At 39.7% G+C, this 26,293-nt stretch overlaps 1 protein-coding gene across 2 annotated transcripts in view; it reads left to right on the plus strand.

The window, feature by feature from the left end:
• Nucleotides 1-26,293, plus strand: part of PHEX (phosphate regulating endopeptidase X-linked) — a gene marked incomplete at both ends in the record, with an annotated part of 212,089 nt that overhangs the window by 174,074 nt on the left and 11,722 nt on the right. For both annotated transcript variants that reach the window (XM_080652766.1, XM_080652767.1), the window contains 3 exons: nucleotides 3,084-3,138; nucleotides 10,191-10,262; nucleotides 13,254-13,380. In XM_080652766.1, the coding sequence (XP_080508892.1) occupies nucleotides 3,084-3,138; nucleotides 10,191-10,262; nucleotides 13,254-13,380 (254 nt within the window). The remainder of the gene's footprint in view (nucleotides 1-3,083; nucleotides 3,139-10,190; nucleotides 10,263-13,253; nucleotides 13,381-26,293) is intronic.

The following is a 26,293-nucleotide window of genomic DNA, read 5'->3' on the forward strand; positions in this document are numbered from 1 at the left end:
GGGTTTTGCACCTTGAAATATCAAACTATGACATTATTAAGAAGATATAAAGACTATACATACCTACAAGTTACATAGAATTAACATTTCATTTCTAAATTAAGAACTTGAGCCCAGCCAGCTTGGATCAGTGGTTGAGTATTGACCTTTGAACCAGGAGGTTACGGTTCAATTCCTAGTCAGGGCACATGCCCGGGTTGCAGGCTCCATCCCCAGTGGAGGGTGTGCAAGAGGCAGCCGATCAATGATTCCCTCTCATCATTGATGTTTCTATCTCTCTCTTTCTCCCTTCCTCTCTGAAATAAATAAAAATATATATATTTTTAAAAAGGGCTTGATTTCCTACCCTCATTTCTCATAGTCTGCTGCCATAGAGGGGAGGTAGCAAGAATGTTGAAGAGGGACAGAGAGAAGAGAAAGCATTTTATCTTATAAAAGAGCTTTCCGTCTCAAGGGGCTTTGAACAGTGGCTCTGGAGCAAGCAAGGACATTGAAGGCGGCATCTCTCTTTCTCTTTTTGTTACTATTCTTTGTATTCCCAGTTGTGATGACTTGTAAGTGAAGCTCCTGGGATTAACTTGGGGTGCTAAATTTAGTAGTGAGCTGCAGTGGCAAAGCAAAGCATTTCTTCCACTCATCTGCACCTGTAGCCAGCTACATAATTTGCAGGGCCCAGTGCAAAATAAAATATGGGCTCCCCCTGTTCAGAAAGCAGAAAAAAGTACCGTTAAAGGTGCTAAAATATAAAGCTTTATCCTGCCTTCTGTGGCCTCTTGTTCTCCAGACTTGTCATTTTTTTTTACTTGCTATTTAGTGCTGTTGTGAGGAAAATTAAAAATTTAAATCTTCAGCATAATTTTACTGTTCATCTTTATATTGTGCAATGCCAGTTTTAAATGCAAATATAAGAACTTTTAACTTGTATGTGGAATCACCTAAATTATTCAATTTGTATTTTGTAGCTGGTACATGCATATGTATTTTGTTCTTACCAGAACACTGCACAAAACTAACTCAGCTGTTTTTATTTCACTTTTTAATACATGCACATTCTATCAACTCTCTCTACCTTTCGTTTACTGATGAGTAAGAAAGGAATGAAAGGAAAAGAAACTGTGGGTCACCTTATCTTTCCCTTTCCTTCTATGTCATCATTTTTTGGTGTATGTGGTTGGCTAATATAGTAAGAAAGAGCATGACAGGTTACCTGAATCATTTTTGTTTCTGAGAATGCCATTACTGCCTTTTGGTGATCAAAGCACACTCTGGTTCTAATGGAAAGAGCCCTCTTGGAGCTGTCGGAGCCCCCACCTACTCAGTCCTGGATGTAACATGCTTACCTTATACTCACTTTGCGTCTTGCTGAATTCCCACACATTGTGAGTCTACAGGAGTTCTGTGCTCCTGGGGAGTATCATGAATACTTAATGCAAGTGAGGCATCTAGGAACCATGGGCCTGCAAATCATGCATGGCTCCTTTGCTCACAAACATATTTCCTTGTCCCCTTGGATGCCCCTTATAAAATCAAATTCAAAGATAAAATTATTAATAGTTTCAAGACAGTGACAGCAGAGCATTAAACCAAGTTCAGGGTCCTTCTGCACGGGAGGGCCTGTATGACTGCACAGGTTGAGTGTCCATAAAGGTGATCCTTCATGTATTAGGGGAAGCTGCTGGATAGCTGGAAATCTCCTCACACTCTGAGTATGAAGGACTCTAGTTCATAGCAGGCTAGACATGCAAATAGCATATGCATGCAAAATGGTTTCTTTGAAATTGATGTAATGGGGAAACTCCATACTGTTTCCCATAGTGGTTGTACCAGTCTGCATTCCCACCAGCAGTGTACTAGGGTTTCTTTTCTCTACACCCTCACCAGCACTTGTCGTTTGTTGATTTGTTGATGGTAGCCATTCTGACAGGTGTGAGATGATACCTCATTGTCATTTTGATTTGCATCTCTCTGATGATCAGTGACATTGAACATTTTTTCATATGTCTCTTGGCCATATGTATGTCCTCTTTGGAGAAGTGTCTATTTAGGTCTTTTGCCCATTTTTAAATTGGATTGTTTATCTTCCTTTGTTAAGTTGTATGAGTTCTCTATATATTTTGGAAATTAACCTCTTATCAGATGTATCATTGCCATATATGTTCTCCCATACAGTGGGCTCCCTTTTCATTTTGATGATAGTTTCTTTTGCTATGCAGAAGCATCTCTTACCCTTTGAGATAGCATAGAGGGACCTGGAGAGTATTATGCTAAGAAAAATAAGCCAGTCAGAGAAAGACAAGTATCACATGTTCTTACTCATATGTGGAATCTAATGAACAAAATAAACTGATGAACAAAAATAGATCCAGAGACACAGAAGCATCAAACAGACTCTCAAACCTCAGAGGGAAGGCAGGGGAGGGTAGGTAGGTGGGAAGAGATCAACCAATGCACTTGTATACATATATGTATAACCTACGGACACAGACAATAGGGGGTGAAGGCCTGGGGTGGAAGGCAGGGGCAGGCTGGGAGAGGTCAATGGGGTAGGGGAAAGGGGGACAAATGAAATACTTTCAGTAATAAAGATTAAAAAAAAATAAACCAATGAGCAAAATAGATCCTGAGACATAGGAGCATGGAATAGACTGTCTCAGAGGAAAGGCAGAGGGTTGGTGGGTGAGTGGGTGGGGAGAGATTAACCAAAGAACTCATGCATATATACATAACCCATGGACACAGATAATAGTGTGGTGAAGGCCAGGGGCAGGGAGTGGGTGAAAGGTGGAGGGGGGTCACTAGGGAAAAAAAGGGGACATCTGTAATACTTTTACCAATAAAGATAAATTAAAAAATAAATCATATGAAAATGATAAAAGAGAAATTGATGTAATGTACTTATTTCAAATTCAGTTGAATTAATATCATCTTAGAGGCAAGACAGTTGGATCTCCTAGAGGGTTCCCAGCTCCCTGAAGAGTACCTTTCATATGGGCCTTTGAAACTTTAAGGCTAAAGCTGGAACCAGGTACTTATCAAATTAATCTCTATATCCCTTACACTTTGTTTGTTTATCTTTCTACCAGGATTTCCAGCAGGAGAGCTCCAGAAGCCTTTCTTTTGGGGAACAGAATATCCTCGGTAAGTAAATGAGTAAAGAAACCAGTTATTGACAAATAAGGAAGAACATGCTGCTTTGGCAGAACATAGAAGTTTAAAAAAACAAAAAACAAAGTCAGTAGCTGTTCAACAAAAAGAGGACATGGAACCTGGCATGGGCTGGACCCACTCTCACCATTTTAGGTATTTTCTGATTCTTGTTACCAGGGCATATGTCTGGACAGAAAAGCCAACTAATATGCAGGTAGTTTTAATTTTTATGCATTTATTCACTTACGCATTGACTCATACTAAAAATATTTGGAGCTTGAAGTATTGCTGGGATTTGAGTTGATGGTGATGGGTCTAAAACCATTCCAGCCCTGGCCAGTGTGACTCATTGGTTGGCTCTTCAGCCCGAGTATTACAGGATTGCTGGTTCAATTCCCGGTCAAGGGCACACACCTGGGTTGCAGGTTCCATTCTAGGCCCTGGTTGGAGTGCATGTGGGAGGCAACCAATTGATGTGTGATGTTTCTCTCTCTCCCTCCTTCCACTCTCTCTAAAAAGCAATGGAGAGAATATTCTCGAGTGAAGATTAACAAACAAACAAACCATATTCCAGATAGAAGAAACAATGTGAGAAAAGGAAAGAAATGTGATGACAGAATAGCAAAGAGTTTAGTTTGACTATTTTAAGTGGTATATGAAGGGAAGCAGTGGAAAAGAAGTCAAGAAAAGAAGGTTGATGTTTGATATGGAGGGCTCTGAATGCCGGGTGAAGAGCCTGGGCATTAATAGCCAATAGAAAATATTGAAGTTTTTGAGCAAGTAAAGATAATCAGATTTGTCTTTAGAAATATAATCTGGGTAGCTATACAATGGTTTAAAAATTGGCAGTGTCTGGAGTTATGTATATCAGTTTAAAGGTTATTAATACCAACAGATTGTAGACTTAAGTAATGCAGAATTTCTATACATAGTGGGAATTCTGATAATATTCATTGTCAATAATATCACCACTTTTATTATGTGCTTTTGCTTGCTTTAGTGCATAGAAAATTTAGTCTTGATTTTAGAAGTCCAGTCTCTTGTATTTTGGTTTGTATAAATGGCAATTTAAATATGATTAAATATGGTGGCAATGTTTTGATTTGGGCTTCCCCAGAAGCACACCCTATGACAAGGATTCAAGTGCACATAGTTCTTTTGGGAGGTGACACCAGGAAACACCAAGCAGGAGAGTGGGGAAAAGAGACAAGGAGGGAAGAAAGCCAATAAATTGTGTTGTAAGAGTTTTCTATGGCTGCCATAATGAATTATCACAAACTTGGTGGCTTAAAATAATGTAAATTTATTTGCTTATAGTTATGTAGGTTAGAAGTCTAACCTGGGTCTCTGGGCTAAAGACAAGGTATGGGCAGGGCTGCATTCCTTTCTGAAAGCTCTGGGGAAGAATCTATTTCTTGACTTTTCTGGCTTTTAGAGGTGGTCCACGTTTTTTGGCTCATGGCCCTCTTCCTCCATCTTTCAAATTTGCGAAGTTGCATCTCTTTGGCCATTCATACATAGTCACATCTTCTTCCCACGTCCTCTTTAATCCGTGATAGTCTCCCTATTTTAAGCTCAGCTGATTAACAGTGTTAATTACCCCTTGCCATGTAGTAGCATATTCACAGGTTCTGGGGGTTAGCATGTGGACATCTTTTGGGGGCCACTGTTCTGCCTATGACACATCTGTTACAAAGCCAGTTATCACTGTGGACAACTAGGGCTCAGTCCTGCTGCAGAGCTGTAGAATATGCTTCAATGTGACCCTGTCTCAAGGGCAAGGGAGCTGGAGTATTTATCCTACAACTCACCTTCCATCATTGCTTAAGGGCTTCCACCAGGTGTATTAACTTCTGGCATTCCCCAGCCTAGGCCAAGAGGGCTTTGGTGGCCGGGAAAAGTCTGCAAGCAACTATGGACTGTCCCTGACTTCTGATGGTTCAACTTAAGATTTTTGTACTTTATAATGGTGCAAAAGCAATACGCATTTGGTGGAAATTTTGACCTTATCCCGGGCTAGCGTTATGTGGTATGATACTCATGATGTTGGTAGTGAGCTGCAGCTCCCAGTCAGCCAAGTGATCATGAAGCTGAACAACTGATACTCTGCAGTGTAGTCATTGTGTCAGATGATTTTGCCCAACTGTAGACTAATGTAATTGTTCTGAGCACAGTTAAGGTAAGCCAAGCTATGATGTTCCGTAGGTTAGGTGTATTAAATGCATTTTCAACTTAAGTTACTTTCCACTTACAATGGGTTTATTGGGATGTAACCCTATTGTAAATGGAGGAGCATCTGTAGTTTCAGGTGCTGCCAGTTGGAAGTTAGATTGTTGTGCTTGGAAACGGTGAATGCCGAGTGGACAGGAGCAGGCAACAGTAAAGCCTATGGTAGGAAAGCAAAGTTGTTAGCATAAATGAAAATGAAAGTGGTTTGTATGGCCCAAATCCATTAACATCATCCCAGGCCTCAGCTGCATAGTTTTCATTAGTGTTCAGATATTTGGAATCAGTTTTCCCTATTGTTAAGATTAGAAAAAAATATATATTTATATAAAATTAGAGGTTTAGGCTAAATATTCTTTAAGCTCCCTTCAAACTAAAAAAGTTCTAGAATTCTTTGAATCTGCTCATCACTAGCAATTTAACTGATCTTCTGTTATTGTGGTTATATACCTGGAGACTTGGAAATAGTCTGGTTTAGTTTTGAAGTTATTGATTTGATGAAATTGTTTATTGGGTCTGTGAGATGATTTTTTAATATAAGAATTAAAATAATAGGAACTTAGGACATAATAATAGTATTTATTAGTTCAACCTTATGCTGAGCCATATTTGAGACTTCAGTGGAAGAGAGATTTGCATTTTTTTTCCTAAAGAGTTCTGTGTCTGCACTGAAAACATCCCTCCTCTATTAAGATCAGCATTGGAAATATGGAGATGCTAGACACATGGAAATCAAAGTCCAGTGAGATGGATTCCCATACATGCATCTGTTCTGGACAGATAGCCTTCAGAATCAGCTAGTGCTTATCCTTTCTGCCCACACTGGTCAGCTTAGCCCTCCCCTGAGCGTTGGGTATAATGATGGGGGCATTGGTAGGCTGAATTGTTTTCAGAGGAGAGAATCAGGATTGTAAATGGCCTAAGACAACATATTCCAGAGTGTGTGTTCCATGAAGTAGTAACAGAGGTAAGTCATCCTCCCCTTTCCTTTGTTTTGGAGAACCACAGTACTTAGCAGCATAAAAATTCCTAAGAAACTCTGTAAGACGGAGACTTACTTATTTATTTTTTGTTAATCCTCACCCGAGGATATTTTTCCATTAATTTTTAGGGAGAGTGGAAGAGAGAGGGAAAGACAGAGAGAAACATCGATGTGAGAGAAACACATCAATTGGTTGTCTCCTGCAAGAGCCCCAACCAGGGCCTGGGAGGAGCCTGCAACCAAGGTATGTGACCTTGACTGGAATTGAACCTGGGACCCCCCCCCCCCAGTCCTCAGGCAGATGAGAAAGAAACTTATTTAAATGTGTTTAACCTAGAGGTTCCTAAAATCCCTCCTTTTCTATGTTTTCAGAAATGTTGATCTAGGTCAGTGATCGGCAAACTGTGGCTCCCGAGCCACATGCAGCTCGCGAGCCGCTGTTTGCCACTCTGTTGACTAATGAGTTTGCCGACCACTGACCTAGACTCTTGATTCCAATAATTACAGGCTGTTGTTGTTCCTTGTGATTAAGCCCCTATCCCAGTGGTCGGCAAACTCATTAGTCAACAGAGTGGCAAACCGCGGCTCGTGAGCTGCATGTGGCTTGTGAGCCGCAGTTTGCCGACCACTTGTCTAGGTTCATGACAAGAAAAATAGTTGAAAGAACTTGAGAAGAGAGCATTTGAGGAAGAACCTCATAACTTCATATTTTTTGAAAGAAAGTTAAGATGGCAGAATGATTTACTATATTCGGGGCGGGGGGGAGGCGGTCAGAGGGTGTTCAGCGAGAGATTGAACTAGACCAATGGATATACTAGTAAGACGTAGGAACGAGATTCCATTTTAACAATAGTGAGATCTGTTTTATTTTATTTTTATTTTTTATAAATATATATTTTTATTGATTTCAGAGAGGAAAGGAGAGGGAGAGAGAGATAGAAACATCAATGATAAGAATCATTGATCAGCTGCCTCCTGCACGCCCCCCAACTGGGGATCAAGCCTGAAACCCTGGCATATGCCCTTGACCGGAATCGAACCCGGGACCTTTCAGTCCTCAGGCTGAGGCTCTATCCACTGGGCCAAACTGGCTAGGGTGAGATCTGTTTTATTTACAACCACTGATGAAAGAATGGGCCACCTCAGAAGGGGGCGAGCTCCTGGTTATTGAAAGTGCCCAAGGAGAAGTCTTAGGACCTTTTGAACTGGTTTTTGTAGAGGGGGGCCCTGCTTCAGCTAAGGAGTAGAGCTAGATGACCTTAAAGACACTTCTATCTCTGAGATTTTTATGAATTTACATTTCAGGCATGCATAGAGTAGCCCTTACTTGATGACCGCTTGAGATAATGGTTGCTCCAGACAGCAGTATGATTGATTCCCCGTTGACAGCAAACCCTGTGCATTTCTTAAATCCATTGGGTAGTAAGAACAAAAGAGAAACTGAGTAGGTGGAAACATTTCATCTTTCCCATTTTATTTTTGGAAGGCTAGATTTTTCTCTTCAGGAGTCTTCTTTTTCTGGTCAGCCAGTCGTATTGTTAAAAGGCATAGTTTTATTTATTTATTTATTTATTTATTTATTTATTTATTTATTTTTACGATATGCTAATTTAAATAATGTCCATTGATAACATGGAATATGTGAATTTAGTATTATGAACCATTATCATTGTAAGGCTTAGTCATGTAAAATTACTTCTTTGTCTCTTGTCCAAAGGATTGCAATTATTTGGCTGAGAATCAGAACTTACAATGATTCAATCATTTTCTGAATTCTCTATTACCCTTTGCAAGTAGGAAGCTTATTGGAGCAGTCTCTCTGAAGGGACATTTATTATAGAACAGTTCCGGTAAACGTCCATTGTTCATCTCTTAAATTCAACAGCACTGACCAAGGCTTGTAGAGAATCGAATATGATTGTCAGGACTGAGAGGTCTGGAAAAAACAAAATGTTACAGGCTGCACAGTGATAGCTACTGCTGCAAAAATTAGCACTATGTAAAATTACAAGTTTGTCCCACATGCTATGATAGCTCTATGATTGAAATGCATAATTTCACTCTTACTTTTTTAATGAAGGTTTGCAATGATGGAAAAACAGTAGGAAGCATTTTTCAAATGCAAATTACCTTGCAGGAAAGAAATAACAAAGGAAAGAATTGCCACCAAGGGGAAAAATTAAATCTTGCAGCACTTTCTTGGGTATAGTTGAGACAAACAATTAGCATGTTAAAGATTATTATGTCCTGTAATAACATGTTGCTTCAAAAATTCTCGTTCCTTCCACTTACTGGACCTGTCTATTTGCCAGGTTACTTTGATGTTGCATGTCAGGAAGCAACTGTGAAATACTGGTATTTTTAGCATAATTGCAAATCTCAGGAAGTATCCTCATAACAAGGATTTTAAGTTGTTTATAATCCTTATCCATACATTAAATAACTAAAATAAGGTACATATCCACCTGTCACTTGCATAAAATGGTAATGTTAATCTGTTAGTTAAATCGTTGTTACTTTCTTACTGTGTACTAGGTACAGAGAATTTAGCAGCAGTCAATAGATAAGGGCTTGATCTTCATAGAACGTAAAGCTGAGAGAGAAGATCCCAGACACACATGAGTGGAAGCCCCCTTATTGATTACTTCATATATCATTAACATGCTTCTGTTTCAGTTATATTGCCATGTAACAAAGCACCACTGAACAACCACTACTGGCACATGAAGCCACAGTTCGGGCAAGATTCAGCCGAGACACTTGTCTCTGTTCTGTGTGGTGTTTGTTGGCTGGCAACTTGACTGAGACCAGGGGATCTAAGATGACTTTGCTCACATGTCTGCTGTCCCAGTTGGGCTGGCTTGAAAGGCTGGGACCTAGCTACATCTCTTCCTTTAGAAGTCTGACAACTTTTGGTGTCTCTTGCTTGCTTCACTTGGCCTCTTTGTGTCCAGCTGATTAGTCTACCTTCTTTACATGGAAGTTGACTTCCAAGGCAGGACATTTTCAAGCATTAAGGCCTGTCAAAGCCTAGGTCCAGAAGCCACATCCGGCCCCTTCTGTGCCTTCTGTTGAGCATAGCAAATCTGGAGGCCTATCCAGATTTAAGGGAAAGGAAGTCGTTGCCTCTTGATGGGAGGAGGTGGCACATGCATTCAGGCTGTGTGGAATTGTCAGTGGTCACCCTTGTAGGTAATCTACCACATGCATCTTCAGAGGTGAAGAGAAATGATAAAATGACTTTTCCAAATCTGGTTAAGGCTTCACAGTCTTTGTCATTCAGTTGTGAGCGTGTCTGTCACAAAAGCAGAGAAACGTGACTACCTTGACAGCAGGCTGATCCCTTTTAATCTCTGCTCTATTCCTTTTTTATGACTACATTTGAAAAACAATTTAACTTCTAAGTCTGTAGTGATTTTTCAACAGGTTCTCAGATAAAAAATAAATGGTATGTTGACTGACAGGATCTTTTCAAACCCTGCTACTGCTATGGGTGTTTATAAATATAAACTACAGCTAGAGCTGATATAGAATAATAAAAATCTTAGGGCTGGAAGGGACTTTAGAAACCATTTCTTTCACACCCCTAATTTCATAGCATAGGAAAAATAAGGCCCATATATGGTCATAATGATAATGTTAGAATTTATATTTTCTTTGTCCATTTTAATGAGAAGGGCACATTTAGATTTTTTTTTTTACACAATTTTGTGATTATTATTAACATGGGGACTAGAAAACAAATTATCTTTGCTTTTCATTGAAAAAAAAATAAAGGATTATGCTCTTAGATTCATGCTTGTAATTTTCTCTAAATTATATATTTATGTTGTAGATCTCTGAGTTATGGTGCTATAGGAGTAATTGTTGGACACGAATTTACACATGGATTTGATAATAATGGTAAGTACTGGTTCATTGTATAAGCTGCTGCTTTTATGATAATGTTGACTATGTGGATGTTAATTGTTGCTATTATTTTTGCATAGTGACATCATCATAGATTGACGATTATCCAATGTAGTATGATTGCTGATTGAAAACTTTTCCCCATGTCTTGCAGTGATAGCTTGCAATAAATAAATAATTGTTCCCATTACAATGGGATAGAATGATGAAAAAATGACTTTGTCATTTCAATGAAGTTAGCTGTGCATTTAGATTACAGTTGCTATAGCTGCCACAATAATTATAGGAATTCCTTTATAGCTTCTTCCCTTTGTCATTTTTTTATTCACCATCTTGAGATGCTCTCCCTGAAGGTGTGAGCTCTGCTCTGAGGATGATTATACATGCTGCCAAATGAGGACTCAGTGAGTTAGGAATCTGGAGCTTGGCTGACTGGTTCCTTTTTACTGTTTCAAGGATTATGCAATGCTCAATCTCTGTTTTTCTCTATGCTGGCATATATTCAGAATTTTAAAAAGGCTATGCTTTCCTAATAATGTATAATATAGAATATGCTATGTACCCTGAAGACATTTAAGCAAAAGAAAAGAGCAGAATATGGCATAAACTAAAGAAATGATCACTCCTTGAGAGTTACCATTTTTAAACAACACTTCTTTCTCCTTTAAGTTTGGAGTATTATTGGAAAGCCATATGAAATCTCCAAAAGTTATGAATTAGCAGCAAATTATGATCACATCTACATTCACACAAAGATTTCCATGTAGACCCGAGAATCTGGCTGGCTCAAGGCACTATTTAATAGAGGGACCTCTTTCTTTCATGTCTGTGATATCTCCAACATCCTTTCCTGGGTGCCTATCCAGGGCCAGAGACCCTTTTGGTTCTTCTCCTTCTGGACAATTCTTCCTGTATTCCCATTAGCTCTGACTTAGTCACATAGGCTTTGTGCTCTCCTGGTCTTTTCTCCCTGTTAAAATATAGCTGCCTTGTAGTCATCTGAATACCCAGAGCAATACTTTCTAGCTTTGCATGCTTGGTTTATCTGAGAGGATAGTCTAAGATAAGAAACAAAAGCCAGTATTGGTCTCTTGGTTCTGGGTCTTTCTTCCTAGGAATTTTTTTTTTATTTTTTTATTGATATTTTACAGAGAGGAAGGGAGAGGGATAGAGAGTTAGAAACATCGATGAGAGAGAAACATCGATCAGCTGCCTCCTGCACACCTCCTACTGGGGATGTGCCCGCAACCAAGGTACGTGCCCTTGACCAGAATCGAACCTGGGACCTTTCAGTCCGCAGGCTGATGCTCTATCCACTGAGCCAAACCGGTTTCGGCTCTTCCTAGGAAATTTAAGTACAATTCTTCCTCAGAATCTTCTAGATGCCTTCAGGATTGTCTCTCAAAGGACAAAATCTAATGATGGCAATTTCACTCTGTAATCAGTACTTAGAATAGTACATTGTACATATAAGGACATGCTCAGTATCTATTTTATAATTGGTTGGTTAGTGGTTGGAGGACGGTGACTCCGTACTCTTCCAGAGAGGGTGGTAGTGGCATCTAGCCTTATTGAAGAGCTTCAGATTATTCCAATTAACATCTTTTAAAAAAATATATATTTTTTATTGATTTCAGAGAAGAAGGAAGAGGGAGAGAGAGATAGACACATCGATGATGAGAGAGCATCATTGATCAGCTGCCTCCTGCACAACCCCTACTGGGGATGGAGCCTGCAACCCAGGCATGTGCCCTGACCAGGAATCAAACTGTGACCTCCTGGTTCATAGGTTGATGTTCAACCATTAAGCCACATCAGCTGGAGCAATTAACATCTTTGGTTAGGGAGCTTTCTTTTATGCCCAACAAAGAGTTCTCTGCATAATTAAGTTTAAACTAGCCCTAGCCGGGTCGTTCAGTGGTTAGAACATTGGCCTTTAGACCGAAGGGTCATGGGTTCGATTCTGATCAAAGGCACATACCTCGGTTGCAGGCTCGATGCCCCCGTGCCAGTCGGGGTGCATGTGGGAGGCAACCAATCAATGTGTCTCTCTCACATCGATGTTTCTCTCTCTCTCTCTCTCTCTCTCTCTCTCTCTCTCTCTCTCTCTCTCTCTCTCCCTCTCTCTCTCTCTCTCTCTCTCTCTCTCTCTCTCTCTCTTCCCCCTCCCTTCCACTCTCTCTAAAAGAATCAATGGAAAAAAGTATCCTGGGATGAGGATTAGCAACAACAACAAAAACTAAAGTAAACCAATAGTAATCTTGAGTGAGTATAGAAGATAGTTCAGATACACCCAAACATTTTTGAAGGGTGTAGAGAAAGTGAAGAGTGAGCTTGTAGGAAAAAAAACCCACAACATTTCCCATTATGTTTTGGAGATTTCCATTCTTGTTCCAAGTTCTCTTTTTAGAGCAACCTTCCTGTCATAGCAGGACAGATGGGCCTTCCATCCACACTGATGGCTGTGGAATGATTCATAACACAGGTTTATGTGTCTCCCAGTTCCTGGCAACTTGGAGGAAAGACGTTCCTATAGGGTTGAGTCAGGGGCTGTGGTTGCAGGGTGTGAATGACTAATTAGGGCTGTTCCTATGGATCATTTGGAATTTCACTGTTTATTCCGACTCCCTCCACGGGCTTTCTGAATGAAGCCATTTAATTTCATAATCCAGAGAAGATTTTGGGTCATATTAGGTGACAACAAAGAATCCAAGATTGGTTAAGAATGGTGCGTGCCATAAGCTGATGAATCTTATTAAAATGCTCTTTGTTGCGTCGAAGGAAAGAAGTTCCTCAAACCTCTTTCTCCTTTTTCCTCTTTTACAATGAACCTGCAACACTGGAGAGAAGGTGGGAGCAGCTCCCAGGAGTAGTCTCTGTTGCTTGGGACTTCTTTTTCAAGACTTGTTGAAATGAGGGATAGGGAAGATGAAGAAATTAGTTTCCATAAATAATACAAATATATTCTAACTTCCTTTTTGCTAGGTAGAAAATATGATAAAAATGGAAACCTGGATCCTTGGTGGTCTGTAGACTCCGAAGAAAAGTTTAAGGAAAAAACAAAGTGCATGGTTAACCAGTATAGCAACTATTACTGGAAGAAAGCTGGCTTAAATGTGAGTATGACTGTGGTGAAGGGGACATATTGTGGATTTTTTCTCGTTTGGATGTTAGCTTGCTTTAGACCATTGGTGCTCTAAGTGTGGTTCCCAGGCCAATAGCTTCATTCTCCCCTCGGGAATTTTTAGGAATACAAATTCTTTTATTTTTCCAGTTCACTCACATTTGGGGAGGAAGGTTGTGTCAAGATGTGCTGTGTTTTGGGGAGTAGTTAAAGTCCAAGTCTCTAGTAGTACAAGGGATTTTATGTGTTAACTGAAAGAAGCATGGATTTACTTTATAGCCTCTGGGTTGCCACAGGATGGCAAGGGACAAATTCTAACTTTTGGTCCTGAACAAGATATCTAGTCACCCATAACATTTTTTAAAAATTTAATTTATTGAGGTGACATTGGTTAATAAAATTATACTGGTTTCAGGTATACAGTTCTGTAATGCATAATCTGTTTATTGTATTGTGTGTTTACCACCCCAAGTGGTGTCTCCTTCCATTACCATTTAACTCCCTCTTTACCGTCTACCTCCCCTACCCTTCTCTTTGGCAATCACCATACTGTTGCCTGTATTCATGAGTTGTTGTTTTTTCTTAGCTTAATCCCTTCACCCTTCTCACCCAGCCCCCTCCCCTCTGACAGCTGTCAGTCTGTTCTCTATCTATGAGTCTGTTGCTGTTTTGTTTGTTAGTTCATTTTGTTCATTAGATTCCACGTATAAGTGAAATCATATGGTACTTGTCTTTCTCTGACTGGTTTAATTCACTTAGTATAATATTCTCCAGATCCACCCATGCTGTCGCAAATGGTAAGATTTTCTTACTTTTTTATAGCTGCATAGTAATCCATTGTATAAATGTACCATAACTCTTTTATCCACTCATCTACTGATGGACACTTGGGCTGCTTCCAGAATTTAGCTATTGTAAATAATTCTGCATTGAACATAGGGGTGCATATATTCTTCCAAATTAGTGTTTTGGGCTTCTTTGGATGTATTCCCAAAGTGGAATATCTGGGTCATAAGGCCGTTCCATTTTTAATTTTTTGAGGAAACTTCATACTGCTTTCAACAGTGGCTGCACCAATCTGCACTCCCCCCATCTGTGCATGAGGGTTCCCTTTTCTCCACAACCTCTTCTACCCATGTTTGTTGATAGAAGCCATTCTGACAGGTGTGAGGCAATGTCTTGTTGTAGTTTTGTATTTCTCTGATGCCCCACTGCTTTTTTTATACTGAAACAAAGAACAGCAACCTTATAAATAAGCTGTCCATCTCCTGTAATGACAAGATGAAATTATGTAGTTTTCCAACAATTCTTGCTCAAATATTTCCATGAAAAATGTCCAAGGTATGCTCCCACCCTAACCAGTAGTCAAAATTATCAAGAGCCTAGCTAAACTATTTCTTCACCTGGTAGAATAGCAGTAGTGTCAAGGAAGTTCTGCTGAGAGAATCAGTAGCCTTATTTATTTTTTTCTCTTAAAATTTTTTTTAATTCAGCCCTGATTGGTTTGGCTCAGTGGATAGAGCATCGGCCCGCTGACTGAAGGGTGGTGGGTTCGATTCCTGTCAAGGGCATGTACCCCAGTTGCAGGCTCGATCCCCAACATCAGTCAGAATGTGCAGGAAGCAACCAATCAATGTGTCTCACATTGATGTTTCTCTATCTCTGTCTCTCTTCCTCCTTTCCACTTTCTCTAAAAACCAATGGAAGAATATTCTTGGGTGAGGACTAACAAAAAATAATTTTAATTCAGTTTATTTAAACTGAAAACAAAACAAAAACAAATTCACTCATTTCCCCTACCCCCATCCTCTGACTCTAACAACCACCACTCTGTTCTCTTTATGAATTCAGTTTCATTTTTGTTTTGTTTTTTAATTCAACATATAAGTGAAATCATATGGTATTTATCTTTCTCTGTCTGACTTATTTCACGTAGCACAATACCCTTTATTGTCCATCCATGTTGTCTTAAATGTCAAGATTTCATTATTTTTTATGGCTGAGTGGTATTCCATATTGTATGTGTGTGTGTGTGTGTGTTTCAAATCTTATTTATCCATGCATCTATCATCAATGGTCATTTCGATTGTTTCTATTGCAGTGAATATGGGGGTGTATGTATCTTTTTGAATTAGTGTTTTCATTTTCTTTGGATACATTCCCAGAAGTGGAATGCTGGATCATATGGTAATTCTACTTTTAATATTTTGGAGGAGCTTTCATACCATTTTCCATAGTAGTTTCATTAATTACATTCCCACCAAAAATATACAGGGGTTCCTTCTATACACCTTGCCAACACTTGTTATTTCTTGTCTTTTTAGTAGTAGCTATTCTAACAGCTGTGAGCTGATATCTCATTGTGGTTTTGATTTGGATTTTTTCTCATGATTAATGATGTTCAGCATCTTTTCATGTACCTATTGGCCATCTATATGTCTTCTTTGGAAAGATCCCCTGTCCATTTTTAAAAAAATGAATTTTTTTTTTTTGCTATTGAGTTGTATAAGTTCTTTTTTTAAAAAAAATTTCCACGTTCTCTACTCTATTATTTTTTTTAATTTTCCCCATTTTTTTATTAAGGTATTCTATGTGTACATATCTTACCATTGCCCACCCACATCCCTCTCCCATACATGCCCTCATCCCCCAGTGTTTTGCGTCCATTGGTTATGCTTATATTCATGCATACAAGTCCTTCGGTTGATCTCTTATCTCCCCCACCACTCCCTATCCTTCCCACTGTAATTTGACAGTCTGTTTGATGCTTTACTGCCTCTGTATCTATCTTTTTGTTCATCAGTTTATAATGTTCTTTATTATCCACAAATGAGTGAGATCATGTGGTATTTTTCTTTCATTGACTGGCTTATTTCACTTAGCATAATGCTCTCCAGTTGCATCCAGGTTGCTGCAAATGGTAAGAATTCCTTCTCTTTTATGGCAGCATAGTATTCCATTGTGTAGATGTACCATAGTTTTCTGATCCAGTCATCTGCTGACAGGCACCTAGGCTGTTTCCAAATCTTAGCTATTGTAAATTGTGCTGCTATGAACATAGGGGTGCATATGTCCTTTCTGATTGGTGTTTCTAGTTTCTTGGGATATATTCCTAGGAGTGGGATTATTGGGTCAAATGGGAGTTCCATTTTTAGTTTTTTGAGGAAACTCCATACTCTTCTCCGAAGTGGCTGCACCAGTCTGCATTCCCACCAGCAGTGCACGAGGGTTCCTTTTTCTCCACATCCTCACCAACACTTGTTGTTTGTTGATTTGTTGATGATAGCCATTCTGACAGGTGTGAGATGGTACCGCATTATCGTTTTGATTTGCATCTCTCAGATAATTAGTGACTTTGAGCATGTTTTCATGTGTCCTTGGCCTTCCTTCTGTCTTCTTTCGAAAAGATTCTATTTAGGTCCGTTGCCCATTTTTTTTTATTGGATCATTTATCTTCCTTTTATTAAGTTGTATAAGTTGCCTGTAGATGTTGGAGATTAAAGCTTTATCAGTGATAACATTGGCAAATATGTTCTCCCATACAGGGGGCCTTCTTGTTGTTTTGTTGATGGTTTCTTTTGCTGTGAAAAAGCTTTTTATTTTGATGTATTCCCATTTGTTTATTTTCTCTTTGGCTTCCATTGCCCTAGGAGCAGTATCAGTGAAGAAGTTCTTTCGGCATATGTCTGAGATTTTGCTGCCTGTGGATTCCTCTAGTATTTTTTAATGGTTTCCCGTCTTATGTTTGAGTCCTGTATCCATTTTGAATTTATTTTTGTGTATGGTGTAAATTGGTGGTCTAGTTTCATATGTATCTGTCCAATATTCTCAACACCATTTATTGAAGAGACTGTCTTGACTTCATTGTATGTTCATGCCTCCTTTGTGAAATATTAATTGAGCATAGTGGTTTGGGTCGATATCTGTATTCTCTATTCTATTCCATTGGTCTATATGTCTGTTCTTGTGCCAGTACCAGGCTGTTTTGAGAACATTGGCTTTGTAATACAGCTTGAAATCTGGTATTGAGATCCCACCTACTATATTCTTCTTTCTCAGGATTGCTGTGGCTATTCGGGGTCTTTTTTTTATTCCAGATGAATTTTTGAGAGTTCTTCTTTCTAGGTCTGTGAAATATGCCATTGGTATTTTAATGGGGAGTGCATTGAATCTATAGATTGTTTTGGGTAGTATGGACATTTTAATGCTGTTGATTCTCCCAATCCATGAACATGGTATGTTTTTCCATCTGTTTACGTCTTCCTCTATCTCTTTTTTCAGTGTCCTGTAGTTTTCCATGTATAGGTCTTTTACCTCCTTAGTTAAGTTTATTCCTAGGTATCTTAATTTTTTTGGTGCGATGGTAAATGGGATTGCTTTTTTAGTCTCTCTTTCTGTAAGTTCACTATTGGTGTATAGAAATGCCATAGATTTCTTGGCGTAAATTTTGTATACTGCTACATTGCCGAATTCATTTATTAAATCTATTAGTTTTTTGATGGAGTCTTTTGGGTTTTTTATGTACAATATCATGTCATCTGCAAATAAGGACAGCTTTACTTCTTTTCCAATTTGGATGCCTTTTATTTCTTCTTCTTGTCTAATTGCAATGGCTAATACATCCAGTACTATGTCGAACAGGAGTGGTAAGAGTGGGCATCCCTCTCTTGTTCCTTTTCTTAGGGGAAATGGTTTTAGTTTTTGCCCATTGAATATGTTAGCTGTGGGTTTATCATATATAGCTTTTATTATGTTGAGGTATGATCCTTCTATTCCCACCTTGTTGGGAGTTTTTATCAAGAAAGGGTGTTGGATTTTGTCAAATGCTTTTTCTGCATCAATTGATATGACTATGTGATTTTTATCTCTCAATTTATGTGATGTATCACATTTATTGATTTGCGGATATTGTACCATCCTTGCATTCCTGGGATAAATCCTACTTGGTCATGGTGTATGATCTTTCTGATGTACTGCTGGATCCGATTTGCTAGAATTTTGTTGAGGATTTTGGCATCTATGTTCATGAGAGATATTGGCCTGTAATTCTCTTTCATTGTGTTGTCTTTATCTGGTTTTGGTATTAAAGTGATGCTGGCTTCATAGAATGAGCTTGGAAGTGTTCCTTCCTCTTGAATTTTCTGGAATAGTCTGAGGAGGATAGGTTTTAGTTCTTCCTTGAATGTTTGGTAAAACTCCCCCGTGAAGCCATCTGGCCCCGGGCTTTTGTTTGCCGGAAGCTTTTTGATGACTGCTTCAATTTCTTCCTTAGTTATTGGCCTATTGAGATGTTTAGATTCTTCCTGATTGAGTTTTGGAAGGTTATATTTTTCTAGGAATATGTCCATTTTCTCCAGGTTGTCCAGTTTGTTGGAATAGAGTTGTTCATAGTATTTTTTAACAATCCTTTGTATTTCGGTGGGGTCTGTTGTTATTTCACCTCTTTCATTTCTGATTTTGTTTATTTGGGTCCTCTCTCTCTGCTTCTTGGTGAGCCTGGCTAGAGGTTCATCAGTCTTGTTTATCCTTTCAAAGAACCAGCTCTTGGTTTTGTTGATCTTTTGTATTGTTTTTTTTGGTCTTTCTGTCATTTATCTCTGCTCTGATCTTTATTATTTCCCTCCTTCTGCTTACACTGGGCTTTTCTTGTTGCTCTCTTTCTAACTCTTTGAGTTGTAGGGTTAGGTAATTTATTACCATTGTTTCTTGTTTTTTGCAGTAGGCTTGTATAGCTATGAAATTCTCTCTTAAGACTGCTTTCGCTGTGTCCCATAGGTTTTGGATTGTTGTGTTTTCATTGTGATTTGTTGCAGTGATGTTTTTTATTTCTTCCTTGATCTCTCTGGTAACCCAGGCATTGTTTAATAGCATGCTGTTTAGTCTCCATGCGTTTGATTTCTTTGGATTGTTTTTATTGTAGTTGATTTCCAGTTTTATGCCACTGTGATCTGAGAAGATGCTTGTTATGATTTCTATCTTCTTGAATTTGAAGAGACTTTGCCTGTGACCCAGTGTATGGTCTATCTTTGAAAATGACCCATGTGCATTTGAGAAGAATGTATATTCTGTGGCTTTTGGGTGATATTTTCTGAAGATGTCAATTAATTCCATCTGGTCTAGTGAATCATTTAGAATTGATGTTTCTTTGCTGATTTTTTGTTTAGAGGATTTGTCCAATGGTGACAGTGGGGTATTCAAGTCTCCTACTATGATTATATTGCTGTCATTCTCTCCCTTGATATCCTCTAGGAGTTTTTTTTATCTATTTGGGTGTTCCTGTATTGGGTGCATATATGTTTATCAGAGTTATTTCTTTTTGTTGGATTGATCCCTATAGTATTATGAAGTGGCCTTCCTTATCTCTTGTTATGTCCTTCACTTTGCGATCTAATTTGTCAGATATAAGTATTGCTACCCCAGCTTTTTTTTCATTTCCATTCGCCTGAAAAACCTTTTTCCATCCCTTCACTCTCAGTCTGTGTGCATCTTTTTTTCTGAGGTGTGTTTCTTGTAGGCAGTAGATATATGGGTCTTGTTTTCTTATCAAATCCGTTACCCTGTGTCTTTTGATTGGGGCATTTAATCCATTTACATTTAAAGTTATTATTGATAGGTACTTATTTGTTGCCATTTTTTAAAAAAAATTCTTTATTGATTAAGCTATCACATATTTGGCCTCATTCCCCCATTCCCATCTGAAACCCCTCCCCACGCATGCCCCCACCCCCCTGTTGTCTGTGATCACTGGTTAGGCTTATATGCATGTACACATGTCCTTTGGTTGATCTCTCCCCCTTACCCCCACCCTCCCCTACCTTCCCTCTGAGGTTTGACAGTCTGATTGATGCTTCCCTGTCTCCGGGTCTGTTTTTGTTCATCAGTTTATGTTGCTTATCATTTCCCCTAGATGAGTGAGATCATGTGATACTAGAAATACACTTATAAGAACCAAAAATGAGACAAGCAATAATGGTTATGCTGAGAGGTAAATGAATCAGTCTGTAGTGAGTTTCTTTCTGGGCCAACAGTTCTTTTGAGTCCCAATATCAATGTCAAATAGTTCCTTATGTGTACATGTCAGCAATGATATTTCAGTTCTGGATGGTGGACAAATGGTGGTAATGCAGGTCCGACCCTCTCTGGTTTGGTCCTGGGCAACCTGCAGCGACGCACAGCTGCTGATTGCTAGTATGGCAAGGCATCGTCAGCGTCTTCCATCTCTGGACTCTTTCTCTTCTGTCTTCATGGCTGGAGCAGTCCTGTCAATTCCTCTCTGTTGCAGGAATCCACATGGTCTTGGAGTTGTTTTCTGAAAATATACAAACATATTCTCGACCAAAAGTTAATAAAGGAATCTTTTCTATAAATTTGACTTGGGAACCTTTTTCATTTTTTGCCCAAACGATTTTCCTTTGGCTTGTTTTGACACCATGTGTGTTTTTTATGGGTGTCTTGCTGTTAGCATTACAAATGAAAGTTAATTTTCTAAAGTAAAAATTTTCTAGATGTAATTTACTTACAGGATATTTTTCCTTACATGATATTCTTCTACTACCCCCCCTTTTTTATTTAAATATTAGGAGGCTTTTGGAAATGTTATAAATGTAGTCTTGATAGCTTTTAAATTTTAATTTTTTGCACTAAAATATGACTGCTTTAGGTTCATTACATGTTAAACAATTTTACCATGAGATGAACTACCAATAAAAATTTTAGTTAACACTTTAGGAACTTCTTTTTATCCAGTACCATTAATTTTTCTAAAATATTCACTTATTTCAATTAGCCAATTTAAATTATTCTGAGAACTTGACTATTATTTTACTGTTAAATTTAATACTCTAATAACAATCTTATTTTACTGTAAATATTAGTGGAAAGGATTATTTGCCTTCTTGAGTAGGCCCTGAGCATTCCTGGTGCTAGGCTGGATTTAGATATCAAAAACCCACTTCCCCACACCATGGGTACAAGACAACTCAAACTTAGTCTTGTTTCAGTGAGAGGGCAGTTGCTGTCGGCCAAGTCTCTGTTACCTGGGTCCCAATTTGAGCTGGGCATGGGAAGCAAAGCAGTCATGGGGGCAGGAGACCTCCCTCAGAAGGGGTGAGGCTTTAGGCCCCTGCAAAGTTGGGGGGTGAGGGTCTGTGCCCCACCTCTGTTGACCCCCAAGTTCTCTCCTGATGGCCCTTCTGCGACTGTGCCTGTCTTAGGTTGTTCCTTCCCTGAGGAATCTTACCCATCTCTGGCTAACCAGCCATCCTCCGGGGCCAAGCAGGGTGATGCGAGGTTCAGTTCTGTCTCCTTGGTAGCCTATCCCCCCGTGGACTCCACGCCCAGCACCTGCCTGGGATCCCCTCGCCTGCTGGCGGGGCCCCGGCACTGATCACATATCTTGGGGAACCCAGGTTTCTTCTCCAGGGAGGGCCCAGCTCACCCCACTGGGCGAGAGACAGATCCATGGTACCAGCCACCACGAGGCTTCAACCTCAGCATGAACAGAAAGCTCAGGCAACAGCTGTGGGCAATTGGATTGTGAGAAGAGGGTCCCTCTTGGCCAAAAGGGCAAGAGGAGCCAATATAGAATGCTCAGGTGCCTTCCCAGGGGGCCCTCTACACAGTGGAAGGGATTAAATCCTTTCATGTCCTTTTTAAATTGCTGCCATTTGTTGCCATTTTTATTCTTTACCCTTGTGTTCCTCCTTCGCTTCCTATTTCTTTCTTTCTTTCTTTCTTTCTTTTTTTTTTTTTTTACAGTAGACCCTTTAGCATTTCTTGCATTGCTGGTTTGGTGGTAATAAATTCCCTTAGTCCTTTTTTGTCTGTGAAGCTCCTGATTTCACCTTGAATTTTGATTGATAGCCTTGCTAGTTACAGTATTCTTGGATTCAGACCCTTCCTTTGCATGACTTTGTATATTTCATTCCATTCCCTTCTGGCCTGATGGGTTTCTGTTGAGAAATCAGTTGCTATTCTGATGGGGGTTCCTTTGTATGTAACTTTCTGTCTCTCTCTGGCCGCTTTTAAGATTCTTACTTTGTCGTTGGTGTTTGCCAATTTAATTATAATGTGCCTTGGTGTCGGTCTTTTGGGGTTCATTTTGCTTGGGACTCTGTGAGCTTCTTAGATTTGTGTGCATTTTTTCTTCCCTCTATCAGGAAAGTTTTCTGTCATTATTGCTTCAAACAGGTTTTCTATTCCTTGTTCAGTTTCCTCTCCTTCTGGAACCCCTATTATGCGGATGTTGTTTAGTTTCGTGTTGTTCCAAAGTTCCCTTAGGCTCTCCTCCTGATTTTTAATTTTTTTTTTCTAGAAGCTGCTCTATTTGGGTATTTTTCCCCACCTTGTCTTCTAGCTCACTGATGCGGTCCTCTGCTTCTTCTAGTCTACTCTTGATGCTGTCTATTGCGTTCTTTACACAGTAGTGTCATTTTTCATTTTTCTTGATTCTTCTTCATTTCCTCTTGGTTCTTACACATATTGTTAAATTTGTCTTCCATTCTTTTCAGCCACCTTATGACCATTTCTCTGAATTCTTTCTCTGACAGGTTGCTTGCCTCCATTTCGTTTACTTCCTTTTCTGGTGATACCTGCTTTTCTTTCATATGTGGGCTGTTTCTTTGTCTCCCCATGATCTCTCTTCTCTGGGTGTCTGGTTATGTAGTTCTCTCTCTCCTGCGTTGATTTAAAGGCACAAAGTACAACACAACCAGGTACCACACACAAGGCACTGAACAGAAATGTATTCACGATATTAATAACCTCTAATAAAGGTGACCACCAGAGAAAGGCAAATTAGGGGATAGGAGAGAAAGAAGAAGAGGAAAAAAAAAAGGAGTGCCAAAATGAAATTGGGAAAAGGGAGAAAAAAAAGTAAGAGAGAAAAGAAAGAGAATAAGAAAGAAAACGGGAACAAACTAAAACTCCAATAGAACAGCCACTAATCCCAGCAAATACCAGCAACAAGTACCTGGAGATTAATACAGACTACAGACAACAAATATCAAGCAAGGTGAGGGAAAACAAAAGCAAAAAACAAACAAAAGAAAAGCAAACAAACAAACAAAAAAAAACAAAAAAGAATAAGCAAAACAATCTCACAAAAAAGCATAAAAAATCGATATAATCAACATTCAAGCAAACAACAACAAAAGGACAGAGAGAAAAACAGTTTTTTGGATAGTTAAGACAGAGAAGAGAGAGGTGTGTATGGACTTGGAGCAGGGGATTGGAAATTAGATATTTAAGTAGGGTGAAATTTTAACTGGGGCTAAACAGAAAGAATAGGGAAAATCTAAAGCAGGAAAAGGGTAAGAGAAACAGGACACCAAAAGGGGAAAAGTTAGGAAGAGAGTGATGGCATAAAGGTAGAGTTGAGATAGAGTAAAACGATGCTAAAAGAAAGATGAAAATAGAATGTAGAACACTAATCTCAAAGTAAAATAAAGAGAAAATAAAATGACACTTTTTTAAGAAAAAGGTAAAATAGTAGTAGTAATAATACTGATTGAAAATAAAAATGTAATAATTAAAAAAGTAAAATCAAGTCAGGAAAAAAAATTAGTTTCTTAAGTAAAAGATGAAAAAAATAAAAATAAAAAAAATAAAAAATAAAATGTGCAGTAGTGCTTCCTCTTTTGTTCTGTTTGGCACGCCTGTTTCCCAGTCAGGACAGTATTGCAGTTCCCTGCATTCCACTGCTCCTCACTGTTGTAAGCCAGTCCTACTTTTTAAGCAGGCAGTGTCTTAATTTGTTGTATTCCTTTATTTTTGATTACACAAGAGTCAATTTGTGATTGAGCCCCTGAGTGGCAGTGTTTCTGGATTGACTTCTGGGTCTATAGGTCCTCTCTAGCCTGTACTTAGATCCTGCTTTCCCTGTGGCACTCGGTTTGTGGGAGTGGGCTGCACCAGAGCTGGCTCTCCGGCGGTCACTCCCCGCTCCGATCCCCAGGTTCCAGAAAAACAACTTTCCCCTGCAGTCTCCCAGGGTGTCCCCAACTGGGTGATCCTATGTATTGGGCTCAGTAATCAGAAGCAAGGATTTGAAGAGGAAAAAGCCCAAGTGTGTGAACATCAGGGCTGCGCGTAAGTCTGTGCAGTCCCCCTTTCCCCCTTGTGTCTAAGCAGCCGGCACACTTTTAAAAATTTTAGGCTGTCCTTTTGCATCAGATCAAAATGGGTTGCTTTTAAGAGTTCCCTTCTGTTAGCAGCTCTGAGGACCCCTTCCACATTCACGGATCATGCCAGCCCCAACAGCCACGGATTTTTCTAGGCGCAGACTTCCCCTGGTCCTCCAGCTCCAGGAGTGCACGCATTTCTCTCTCCCGCCAGGACCAGAGACCTCACCTTATCCCAGGTGAAATCTGACCATTCCATGGTGGAGTGTAGAGCTCCTCTGAATCCGCATGTTTGCGCCAATTGGGGACCGGTGTTCTGGGGTTCGAATCTGTTCGGTGGGTGCCGCAGTTGTAGATTTTCAGGCTTCCGATAACATTCACTTTTTCTTTCAAGATGGCGCAGTCTCCGCATCCAAGCCGGTCTCTCTGGAAGGGAACCCAGCAGCAGTGGGGGCTGCCCGGTCAGGGGAACCCCGTCCAGCAGTCCCCCACCTTCTCCTGGAGTATAGCTGTCCCTTAACTCGCCAATAAACATTCCCCATACGACCCTCAGCTGTTCTTTCTTTCTGCTCCGGGACAAGGCTCAGGACACGTCTGTCTATTCTGCCGCCATTTTTTACTCCTGTATGAGTTCTTCGTATATTTTATATATTAGCCCTTTATCTGATACATGATTTACTAGTACAATTATTTTCTTCCCTTCAGTATTTTTCCTTTTAATTTTGTTGATGGTTTCCTTTGCTGTGCAGAAGCATTTTAGTTTGATGTAGTCCCACTTGTTCATTTTTGCTTTTGCTTTTGGTGGAGATTAAAAAAAAAAAGACCACTGTTAAGGGGGCTCTCACTGCCTGTTTTCTTCTAGGAGTTTTATGGTTTTAGGTGTTTAAGTCTTTAATCCATTTTTGAGTTAATTTTTGTGGTGTAAGATAATATGTAAAGCTGGAGTGGTAACTTTTTGAGACTGAAGCTGGGAAGGTCCTGGGTGATTATAGAGATCAATGTTACCTGAAGACTTGTTTTCATTCATTTGCATTGCCTGATACTTGGGTGACTGGGCTAGCATGAAAATAAAGAGTTGATAGGATCCATGGCTTGAAGGTTTAGAACAGGGTATATTGTTTCCTGTTGCTACTATAGCAAATCACCACAAACTTTGTGACTTGAAATAATACAACTTTATTATTATACAGTTCTATATGTCTGACTCAGGTCTCAATAGGACTACTTTATTTTCTAGCTGCTCTAGGGAAGAATCTGTTTCCTTGCCTTTTCTAGCTTTTACAGGCTGCCCACATTCTTTGGCTCAGGGCCCTTTCCTTCTTCAGCACCAGCAATGCTGGGTTGAGTCTTTTCACATTGCATCACTCTGAGACACTCACTCTCTTGACTTCTTTTTTCTCTATTTGAAAAGGACCCTTATAATTACACTAGAGGCCTGGTGCATGAAAATTCATGCACTCGGCGGGTGGGCGCATCCCTCAGCCCTGCCTGCACCCTCTCGCAGTCTGGGAGCCCTCGGTGGATGTCTGACTGACAGCTTAGGCCTGCTGACTGGCGGGGCTGATTGGGGGACAGCACCTGCTGGCAAGTGCCCAGCCCCACCCCCCATCGCCCCGCAGCTGCCGCTGCCTACTGATAGCTGTCCCCTCCCTCTGCCTGCTGGCACCCACCTTGGCTGGCCTGGCACTGCCCACTCGCCATCCTCCCTACCCCCCCCCCCCCCCGCTGACCGGTTATTCCGCCGTTCAGTTGATTTGCATATTAGGCTTTTGTTATATAGAATTA

This window comes from Plecotus auritus (genome assembly GCF_963455305.1).
Source record: "Plecotus auritus genome assembly, chromosome: X".
NCBI lineage: Eukaryota > Metazoa > Chordata > Mammalia > Chiroptera > Vespertilionidae > Plecotus > Plecotus auritus.